We start from the raw sequence: 12,002 nt of genomic DNA, 5'->3' as shown, positions 1-12,002 counted from the left end.
CAGGTTCGATTCCGGTCAAGGGCATGTACCTTGGATGCGGGCACATCCCCAGTGGGGAGTGTGCAGGAGGCAGCTGATGGATGTTTCTCTCTCATCGATGTTTCTAACTCTCTATCCCTCTCCCTTCCTCTCTGTAAAAAATCAATAAAATATATTTAAAAAAAAAATCAATAAAATATATTTTTTTAAAAATGCTAGTCACACAATTGAAGGAAACCTAATCTTTTAAAAAGATTAGGTAGGTGGTTTTGGAAGCAGGACACGACTTCCACTAGTCTGCCACATTTCTCCAGGTGGGCAGAGGCACTCTAGTCTTCCTCTAGCCCGCCAAACTTTTGGTAATTCTGTCCTCACCTCCTCTAGCACCCGCCTCACCAGAGCCTCTCTGAGACTCATGAAGGTCCTGAATGTCACCACACATACAGTGGGATTAAGAGCAGATTCTGGACACTGACTACCGGGCTCTTCTTGTGGCTCTGCAAATACAACCTTTGTGACCTGGGAAAATTATGTAACTATTCTTTGCCTCACAGCTCTCCTCTATAAAACTGAAAACGAGTGTCAGCAGCACCTAATCATAGAGCTAACATGAGGACTGTAAGACAGAAGACATGCAAAGTGCTATCCCATATAAAGTCTCAACAAACTGGCACGGCCCACAGAGGGACACCCACAGACAAGGTTCTGCAGACAAGGCTCTTCTGGCTCCTTCCAGCTGTGACTCCCTCCCTCTCCAAAACCATGACTTCACCCTCTGGCTGCCTCACCTGGTCCCCAAGCGCAGCCTGGATGAAGCTGAGCAGCACTTCGTAAGTCTCCCGGGTTTCTTTGGTTTTGGGCTTATAGATGATGCCCACCATCTCATCGATGCCCTCCGAGAGCAGAGTGTACCCCTTCATCTTGTTGATGTCGTGCCGGTCCTCGTCACGCTTTCTTCGCCTAATGGACACACAGTGTGATGGTGAACAGGCAGAACCTTCCCTCCCAAAGGCAAGACTAAATCAGGCCCCACTCCTCTCCCTCTCAGCTCCATGGAACACAGGTAATAACTTAGAACATGAATCTGTACCTCAGTAAGTGATCCCCACTTGGCCTTAGTCACTTGCAGGAGTTACTTCTTTATAGGAAAAACAGTAACTAACGCAAAGAGAGTCCACTATCATTCTCTCTCTAGAAGCATTGAATGTTACAATGAGACATCCTCTCATTCATTTAAAAAACACAACTCTTTTCATTTTGTATGACATTATACAATTAACAGAGCAACGGCAGCTCCAAAGGAATCTACTGCCACTGAGTCCCAACAAATTAGAATGGGTAAAGAAGTCATATTTTGCAAAGTGGAAGACCAATAACGCATTAACTTATTTCAAACGTAACTACTTTAATCAAAACTGAGCCTACAAGTTTTTGAGACTTCATGGGAGGAGAAAAAACATGATCAGGGGTGAGATGGAATTGAATGAGTTTTTAGGTTTAAAATATTTCCTCCAAAAAGTAAAAAATAACAAAAAACCTGTCATTTATACCATGGATGCTTAAATATTAGTTTATAAACTTTATAACAAAAGTAGGAAATGGGCAACAGCAGAAGGAAGTAGGGGTGGGAAGTTAGTAATGGAAGAAAAAATGTTACTGAGACAAGGGAACAGCAAGGGTCTTGAAAGTATCAGAAAGAAAATTAAAATCTCTCTATGGACCAAAAAAGCATACGTTAGAAAAAGGTCAAGTTGAACTCCACCCCACCCATACAGAGGTCAGTGTCGTGTCAGCACCAGCAAAGGCCATGGCCTCAGCCCTTGGATTGTAAATTGGTGACTAAAGCTCCAAGCAGGCCTGTTCCTGACAGTGGCAGTGATGGTGGCCATAGTATCAGCCGATCCCCCTCCCACAATGGCACAGGTGCAGGAGCCAGACAGCCCACCACCCACCAAGACTTCTACTGGCTGTGCTCCTTCTTGGCCTGAGGTACCTCGGGATGCTGTGCTAAAGGTTACTCCTTTGGGTGGAATAAAGGTTTTATTACAAGCTCACATTCACCATTACAAACACTTAGGAATATTTTCTATATTGTGTGCCGTTCCCAAAAGAAGGGATACCTTGGATTGTATAAATTTTAGGAAGCCCTGCCCAGCACTGATCAATGGTTAGAGCATGGGCCTGCACACTGGAGGGTTGCGGGTTTGATTCCGTCAAGGGCACATACCTGAGTTGCAGGTTTGATTCTTGCCCCTCCCCCCATTTCCCCCCCAGCCCCAGTCAGGGTGCATGTGGGAGGCAACCAATCCATGTGTCTCTCTCACATTGTGTCCCCCCCGCCCCCACTCCTTTCCACTCTCTCTAAAAATCAATGAAAAAATAGCCTTACTCCTTTGGAGAGGATAAATAACTAAAGAATTTTAGGAAATGGTACGATGATAATTCCAATCTTTCCCTATGGTGCAATCCAGTTTATGGCATTTGAGCATTATAAACATTAATTACTACAAATCTGGGAATTTCTGGTTATGTATACAGATCAATGGCTGGATCCATGGCAGGTATGACAGCATACCTTCTTGACATGGTTAGAGTACACCCAGAATTCCAGATGAAAGAGGAATACACACAGCATATGCATGCACTCAAAACAATGTATGCAAGGGAAGGCAGTTTCCTTGGATTTTACAGAAGCCTGAGGCCTACTATATTAGGATTGGCTCCATATGCAGTTGTTTCACTTTTTACTTTTGATACCTTAAAGCAGGGGTCCTCAAACTTTTTAAACAGGGGGCCAGTTCACTGTCCCTCAGACCGTTGGAGGGCCGGACTATAGTTAAAAAAAAACAACTATGAACAAATTCCTATGCACACTGCACATATCTTATTTTGAAGTAAAAAAACAAAACGGGAACAAATACAATATTTGTATTTGCATGTGGCCCGCAGGCCGTAGTTTGAGGACCCCTGCCTTAAAGAGTGTTGGGCTTTCCCATGCACGTACCCTTCTTGGCAGACCTTCATCAGACAATCCTAATGTCTGTTTTGAAAACTCACATAAACTTTCCTTGTGGTGGCACTGCTGGAGCAATAGCACAGACAATATCCTACTCATTTGATGTCGCTCATAGGCGAGTGCCATTAGGAACTGTTCTTCCAGAATTTGAAAAGCACCTTACCATGCCGGAGACTATGAAATACGCCTATGGACACCATGGAATTGGAAAAGGATTATATCATGGTTTATCTCTGAACTATATTCACTGCATTCCCTCTCAAGCAGAGGCTTTTACAAAAACATATGAACTTATGAAGCAACTTTTTTCACTTCAGCTGAAAAAAATTTTCTTTCCTTAATAAACTCTTAGAGGGAGAAATAAAATGTTACTTTAGTTTTGGGGTAAACATTACTTGAAGGGGGATATTTGTCCTGTCACGGGAATCACTGATATTTCAGCACTTGAATTTTTATTAATCACAAATCAAAAGTGGTTATTATACCTTCTGATGCCAAAAGTTACACCATAGAACATTGGAAAAAAATCCTAAACTGATGCTACCTAATCAATTAGGTCAGTGGTCGGCAAACTCATTAGTCAACAGAGCCAAATATCAACAGTACAATGACTGAAATTTCTTTTGAGAGCCAAATTTTTTAAACTTAAACTATATAGGTAGGTACATTGTTTTGTTTTGTTTTAAATATATTTTTTATTAATTTTTTACAGAGAGGAAGGGAGAGAGATAGAGAGTTAGAAACATCCATCAGCCACCTCCTGCACACTCCCCACTGGGGATGTGCCCGCAACCAAGGTACATGCCCTTGACCGGAATCGAACCTGGGACCTTTCAGTCCGCAGGCCGACGCTCTATCCACTGAGCCAAACCGGTTTCGGCGGTACATTGTTAATAACTTAATTAGGGTACTCCTAAGGCTTAGGAAGAGACACACTCGAGGGGCCAAAGAGCCGCAGTTTGCCAACCACAAAATTAGGTTATTTGAAACCATTCAAAAGTGTTATTTGGACATAGAAGTAACTTAAAATGGGATTCAAGAGGTTGCCATGAGCTTTATCATGCTGTCCCAAGCTTTTCACTGTAATCATGACTTTCAAAGACTCTTAATATTGATCATTATTACTGTAACAAACTTTGCAGCAGCATGACGAGAACTGAACTTTTAAGTTATATAAGCCATAGCTTAAAAGCCAGCATTGAAATAGTATTCTTATTATTTCTCTTCTTAAAATTCTGCTCCACTGCCCGCTGGTGTGGCCCAGTGGTCAAGCACTAAACTATGAACCAGGAGGTCACAGTTGGATTCCTGGTCAGGGCATATGCCCGGGTTAGGGGCTTCATCCCCAGTAGGGGGTGTGCAGGAGGCAGCTGATGGATGATTCTCTCTTGTCACTGATGTTTCTATCTCTCTCTTCCTCTCTCTGAAATCAATTTTAAAAGGAATTCTGCTCCACTGAATAAAAGGACAAACACTTTTTCTCTTTTCAAAAAAATAAATGCTGTATTTAAAAAGTAGTCAAATAGAGACTCATCAATAAATGAAGAATTTTCAGGTATTGGTCAAGTGTTATTCCCATATACACAAAAAAAAAAGTTATTCCTAGTAAATAGTAAATACTGACTATCTGCTCTCAAAATAGATTAGCATTGTAGATTTGTTTTGTTAGATAATTTGGTGCATACTAGAAAATGTATTTAATTAGACTGTGAAACATTCATTAATAAAGATGGAAAGGTCAAAGACTGTTTCTAAAGTATTGTCATGATACATCAACCAGCACTTCCATGTAAAATAATTTTAGTGCAATATAAACTTAAGTAGAAATGTAAAAATGGTTTGAATCGGCCAGGCCAGAGTGGCTCAGTTGGATGATAGTCATCCTATGCACTGAGAAGTTGCCAGTTCGATTCCTGGTCAGGGCACATACCTAGGTTGCAGATTCGATCCACAGATAGGGCATACACAGAAGGCAACAGATCGGTGTTTCTCTCTCACATGGAGTTTGTCTGTCTGTCTATCTAAGCATGTACTCAAGTGAAGATTAAAAATAAGTAATGATTTGGAGAAAACCAAGATGGCGGCATAGGTAAACACCAGAGATTGCTGCCTCGCACAACCACTTCAAAAATACAACTAAAAGACATAACAGACATCATCCAGAACCACAGGAAGGCTGGCTGAGTGGAATTTCTACAACTAGAAGGAAAGAGAAAAGCATACCGAGACTCAGAGGAGGTGCGGTGTGGAAGTAAAATACAAAGGTGCGGAGGTGCATGCGGAGCGGGCTGGCGGCTGAGGGCGCAGTTGTCGTTTTCAATCGGGAGGGAGTCTCAGGCTCTGAGCTCCAGTTCCAGGCGAGTCTCTGGGGACCCAGACTCATACGGGAGAAACGGGATTATCTGGCATCAGTCGGAACTCGAGGACAGCTTTCTCTCCAAGGGCTTGCAGCGAATGCCGAGACACTGAGAAGCAAAGCCTCTGAGGGCAAGACTGAGAGCAGCCATACTGCTGGCTCACTCGGCCCGCCCTGTTGATCCCCTGGGACCCCGCCCGGCCCAAGTCGAGCAAGGAGGCTTTTGCATGTGAAAGGCCCGGCCCTTTGTAATCTGAAAATAACTTAACTGCAGCTGCCCCAAGGCTCCAGGGCAACTTGCATTGCTTTACAGCTGACTTCTGCTGGATAACTGCAGGCAGAGGCTAGATTAGCACCTCCTTATATCCAAGAGCCAGTGTACCCAGGGGTCAGAGTGGAACTTTCCAATTACAACTCAGATCCATAAGGGACACACTCAGGGGGCAGACCCAGTGAGCACCAAAGCCCCACTGAAGCAAGTCTTGCCCCATAAGGGTGTCTTCAGCACAGAAGTTCTCCCACCATAGACACAGCTGATTCTCACAGCCAACTGGCCTGGAGGGCAAATCCTCCCAGTTTTAGCTACAACAATCAAGGCTTAACTACAACAAGACTGTGCACAAAGCCCACAAGGGGGTGCACCAAGAGTGTCTACCTCAGGTAATTGGGACACTTAGCACAGAAAGCCACTCTATCGATACAGTGAAGCATAAAAAATGCCGAGACAAAGAAACAGGACACAAATGACAGAAATGGAGGAAAGCAAACTGCTGGATATAGAGTTCAAAACCACACTTTTAAGGTCTTTAAAGAACTGTCTAGAAGCCGCCGATAAATTTAGTAAGACCCTCGAAAAGACTGGTGAGACCGCCGATAAATATAGTGAGATCCTCAAGAAATCTAGTGAGACCCTCGATGTTGTGATAAAGAACCAACTAGAAATTAAGCATACACTGACTGAAATAAAGAATATTATACAGACTCCCAACAGCAGACCAGAGGATCGCAAGAATCAAGTCAAAGATTTGAAATACGAAGAAGCAAAAACACCCAACCGGAAAAGCAAAATGAAAAAAGAATCCAAAAATACGAAGATAGTGTAAGGAGCCTCTGGGACAGCTTCAAGCGCACCAACATCAGAATTATGGGGGTGCCAGAAGAAGAGAGAGAGCAAGATATTGAAAACCTATTTGAAGAAATAATGACAGAAAACTTCCCCTACCTGGTGAAAGAAATAGACTTACAAGTCCAGGAAGCGCAGAGAACCCCAAACAAAAGGAATCCAAAGAGGACCACACCAAGACATATCATAATTAAAATGCCAAGAGCAAAAGACAAGGAGAGAATCCTAAAAGCAGCAAGAGAAAGAAAATCAGTTACCTACAAGGGAATACCCATACGACTGTCAGCTGATTTCTCAACAGAAACTCTGCAGGCCAGAAGGGAGTGGCAAGAAATATTCAAAGTGATGAATACCAAGAACCTACAACCAAGATTACTTTATCCAGCAAAGCTATCATTCAGAAGTGAAGGTCAGATAAAGAGCTTCACAGATAAGAAAAAGCTAAAGGAGTTCATCACCACCAAACCAGTATTATATGAAATGCTGAAAGGTATCCTTTAAGAAGAGGAAGAAGAAAAAGGTAAAGATACAAATTAGGAACAACAAATACACATCTATCAACAAGTGAATCTAAAAATCAAGTAAATAAATAATCTGATGAACAGTATGAACTGGTGATTATAATAGAATCAGGGACATAGAAAGAGAATGGACTGACTATTCCTGGGGGGAAAGGGGTGTGGGGGATGCGGGAAGAGATTGGACAATAATCGTGCACCTATGGATGAGGACAGTGGGTGGGGAGTGAGGGCGGAGGGTGGGGCGGGAACTGGGTGGAGGGGAGTTATGGTGGGAAAAAGGGGAACCAATGTAATAATCTGAACAATAAAGATTTAATTTAAAAAATTAAAAATTAAAAAAAAATAAGTAATGATTTTAATTGTTATCCTTAATATTAAAGTCGTTTAAAATGTAAGAATTTCATGTACTGTTTTTAGAGTACTTTTATGTTTTAGTATAAGCATGAAAGGTCCCAGGTTCGATTCCGGTCAAGGGCATGTACCTGGGTTGCGGGCACATTTCCAGTAGGAGATGTGCAGGAGGCAGCTGGTCGATGTTTCTCTCTCATCGATGTTTCTGACTCTCTATCTCTCTCTCCCTTCCTCTCTGTAAAAAATCAATAAAATATATTTAAAAAAAAAAAATGTAAGAATTTCATGTACTGTTTTTAGAGTACTTTTATGTTTTAGTATAAGCATGATAGAAATGGGAGAGGAACAGTTATGGTTTTATCCTCAGACATAGTGATTTGTATGAGCATAACCAATGGACACAGACAGTAGGGGGGTGAGGGTATGTGCTGGGAGGTGGGAGCAGCCAGGAAGAGGTAAATGGGGGAAAAGGGAGACTCATGTAATACTTTAAACAATAAACAATTTAAATTTTAAAAATAAATAAAATGTGTAAAATGAAAAAAAAAATAGTAATTTGTAGAACTGATGTAATTTTTAAGACATTAGAAAACTAAGTTCGGAGGAATCGAAGATGGCGGCATAGGTAAACACCAGAGACTGCCGCCGTAAACAACCACTTGAAAAATACAACTAAAAGACTGAACGGACATCAACCAGAACCACAGGAAGGCTGGCTGAGGAGAGACTCTTCAACTAGAAGGAAAAACAACAGCATTCCGAGGCTCAGAGGAGGCGCAGTGTGGAAAATGTAAAGGTACGGTGGTGCAGTGGTGCGCGCGCAAAGCGGGCTGGTGGCTGAGGGCGCGGTTGTCGTTTTCAATCAGGAGTGAGTCTCAGACTCTGGGCTACAGATCCGGGCGAGTCTCTAGGGACCCAGACTCAAACGGGAGAAGTGGGACTGTCTGGCTACGGTCCCTCCGAGGTTTGCAGCGGTTGCTGGGACAGAGAGGCAGAGCCCCTGGGGACGGACTGAGAGCAGCCATAGCTGCTCCCTCCCCCCGCCCTGTTGATCCCGCCCCGCCCAAGCCCTGCGCAGAGCCATTTGCCGATCGCCTCAGGCAAAGGCTGGATTAGCGCCTCCCCAGAAGACAGACGTTTTCCACACAGCTGATTCCTACAGCCAGTCGGCCTGGTGGTCAAATCCCTCTAGTGTTAACTACAACAATTAAGGCTTGGCTAGAACAAGACTGCGCACAAAGACCACAAGGGGGTGCACCAAGAAAGCATAAAAGATGCGGAGACAAAAAAACATGACAGAAATGGAGGATATGGAGCTAAGAATCGCAATTTTGAGGGCTTGCTATAAATTTGAGCAGAGCCTCATGAAAACTAATGAGACCCTCGATGCTACGATAAAGAAATTAGAAAGTAAGCATACACGGACTGAAATAAAGAATATTATACCCAATAGCAGACCAGAGGAGCACAAGAATCAAACCAAAGATTCGACAAAAAACACCCAACTGGAAAAGCAAAATGAAAAAAGAATCCAAAAATACGAAGATAGTGTAAGGAGCCTCTGGGACAGCTTCAAGCGGACTAATATCAGAATAATAGGGGTGCCAGAAGATGAGAGACAGCAAGATATTGAAAACCTATTTCAAGAAATAATGGCAGAAAACTTCCCCCACCTGGTGAAAGAAATGGACTTACAGGTCCAAGAAGCGCAGAGAACCCCAAACAAAAGGAATCCAAAGAGGACCACACCAAGACACATCATCATTAAAATGCCAAGAGCAAAAGACAAAGAGAGAATCTTAAAAGCAGCAAGAGAAAGAGGACTCAATTACCTACAAGGGAATACCCATACGACTGTCAGCTGGTTTCTCAAACAGAAACTTTGCAGGCCAGAAGGAATGGCAAGAAATAATTCAAAGTGCTGAATACCAAGAACCTACAACCAAGATTACTTTATCCAGCAAAGGCTATCATTCAGAATTGAAGGTCAGATAAAGAGCTTCACAGATAAGGAAAAGCTAAAGGAGTTCATCCCCCCTAACCCAGTTTACACAAAAGCCTGAAAGGTTTCCCTTTAGGAAGGGGAAGAAGAAAAAGGTAAAGATTCAATTTGTGAGCAACAAACATGCATCTCTCAACAAAGTGATTCTAAGAATCAAGTGAATAAATAATCTGATGTACAGAAGGAACTGGTGATTTTAATGAATCAGGGACATAGAAAGGGAATGGACTGACTATTCTTGGGGGGGAAAGGGGAATGGGAGATTCGGGAAGAGACTGGACAAAAATCATGCACCTATGGATGAGGACAGTGGGTGGGGAGTGAGGGCGGAGGGTGGGGCGGGAACTGGAAGGAGGGGAGTTATGGGGGGGGGAAGAGGAACAAATGTAATCTGAACAATAAAAATTTAATTAAAAAAAAAAAAAGAAAACTAAGTTCAAAGTGTTATTTCTGCTTGGATTTTTATTTTTGCATAAAAGATTTCTTGTCACACCTTGGTAAAAATTAGATGAACTGGTTTCATTTTCAAAGTCTTTATTTTAAAATAAATATGCATCTTTGTATGATTTGTAAGTGTACATGCAGGCAGAAATACATATGTTTCTAAAACTATTTTGTATATTTTCATTTCTGGATTTCTCTGTAGCTAATATTGTTATCAGATGTCTAAAATAAGTATCTCCGTTATGTTATCAATAAAAAGGACAGCAAGCCCGGCCAATGAGGCTCAGTGGTTGATCAATGACCCATGAACCAGGAGGTCACCGGTTTGATTCCTGGTCAGGGCACATGCCTGGGTTTCCAGCTCCATCCTTGATGGGGGACGTGCTGGAGGCAGCCAACCAATGTTTCTCCCTCATCAATGCTTCTATCTCTCCATCCCTTCTCTAAAATAAAAACCTGTGTTTTTTTTTAAAAGGATGGCAAACTGGTACTGGCAGAATTACAGGCATATAGATCAATGGAACAGAACAGAGACCCCAGAAATCGACCCAAGCCATTACGCTCAATTAATATTTGACAAAGGAGGCAAAAACATACAATGGAGTTGACAGTCTCTTCAATTAGTATTGGGAAAATTGGACAGATAGATGCAAAAAAATGAAACTAGACCATCAATTTACACCATACAAAAGAATAAACTCAAAATGGATAAAAGGCTTAAATATAAGTCGGGAAACCATAAAAATTCTAGAAGAAAGCATAGGCAGCAAAATCTCAGACATCTCTTGTAGCAATATGTTTACAGATACACCTCCTAGGGCAGTGGTCGGCAAACTGCAGCTCGCGAGCCACATGCAGCTCTTTGGCCCCTTGAGTGTGGCTCTCCACAAAATACCACGTGCGGGCGCGCACATACAATGCGAAGTTGACTTAAAACTTTAAGTAAAGTTTATTAAGTTAATTTTAGGGAACATTGTGGAGTGAAAGAAGATGTACTGTCGAGGATTGAGAAAGGTATGTTGAGATGGTTTGGACATATAGAGAGGATGAACGAAAGGAGATAGACGAAACAAGTATACAAGACGAGTGTGGATGGGAGAGTTGGAAGGAGTGGACCTCAGCGAACGTACCTCAATCAGATTGAGGACGTTTTTAGCAAAGGCCAGCTTAGGAGTACCCTAATTAAGTTAATAACAATGTACCTACCTATATAGTTTAAGTTTAAAAAATTTGGCTCTCAAAAGAAATTTCAATCGTTGTACTGTTGATATTTGGCTCTGTTGACTAATGAGTTTGCCGACCACTGTCCTAGGGCAAAGGAATCTTAGGAGAAAATAAATGAGTCTATATCAAAGCAAAAAGCTTCTGCACAGCAAAAGAAACCATCAACAAAATGAAAAGGGAACCCACTGTATGGGAGAACGTATTTAGCAATGATATATCTGATAAAGGGTTCATACCCAAAATATATAAGGAACTCATACAACTTAACAAAAGGAAGATAAACGATCCAATTTAAAAAATGGGCAAAGGACCTACTAAATAGACACTTCTTCAAAGTGGACACACAAATGGCCAAGACACACATGAAAAAATGGTCAAAGTCATTGATCATCAGAGAGATGCAAATTAAAATGACAATGAGGTATCACCTCACACCTGTCAGAATGGCTACCATCAACAAATCAACAAATGACAGGTGCTGGCAAGCATGTGGAGAAAAGGGAGCCCTAATCCACTGCTGGTGGGAATGCAGGCTGGTGCAGCCATTATGGAAAACAGTATGGAGTTTCCTCAAAAAATTAAATATGGAACTGCCATTTGACCCAGTGATCCCACTTCAGGAATATATCCTAAGAAAACTGAAACACCAATCAGAAAGAATGTATGCATTCCTATGTTCATAGCAGCACAATTTACAATAGCTAAGATCTGGAAACAGCCCAAGTGCCCACCAGTAGATGAGTGGATAAAAAAGCTATGGTACATGGAATACTATGCAGCAGTAAAAAAAAAAGAAAAATCTCTTACCCTTTGAGACAGCATGGAGGGACCACGAGAGTATCATGCTAAGTGAAATCAGTCAGAGAAAGGAAAGTACTACATGATCACACACACATATGTGGAATCTAATTAACAGAATAAACTGATGAATGGAGTGGATCCAGAGACATGGAAGAATGAAACAGAGTGCAGAATCTCAGAGGGAA

At 42.0% G+C, this 12,002-nt stretch overlaps 1 protein-coding gene and 1 pseudogene across 3 annotated transcripts in view; one reads left to right on the top strand and one right to left on the bottom strand.

Annotated features, from left to right (window-relative positions):
- Positions 1 to 12,002, bottom strand: part of SNRNP200 (small nuclear ribonucleoprotein U5 subunit 200) — a 40,533-nt gene that overhangs the window by 25,282 nt on the left and 3,249 nt on the right. For all 3 annotated transcript variants that reach the window (XR_002826244.1, XM_006102812.3, XM_023744119.1), the window contains exon 3: positions 768 to 939. Coding sequence is in view for 2 of the 3 variants with exons in the window: in XM_006102812.3 (XP_006102874.1) it covers positions 768 to 939 (172 nt within the window). In the remaining variant the exon portion in view is untranslated. The remainder of the gene's footprint in view (positions 1 to 767; positions 940 to 12,002) is intronic.
- Positions 1,833 to 3,336, top strand: LOC102435483 (annotated as a pseudogene).

This window comes from Myotis lucifugus, unplaced genomic scaffold (genome assembly GCF_000147115.1).
Source record: "Myotis lucifugus unplaced genomic scaffold, Myoluc2.0 scaffold_430, whole genome shotgun sequence".
In the NCBI taxonomy this organism is placed as follows: domain Eukaryota; kingdom Metazoa; phylum Chordata; class Mammalia; order Chiroptera; family Vespertilionidae; genus Myotis; species Myotis lucifugus.
This window is presented reverse-complemented; position numbering and strand designations above follow the sequence as displayed.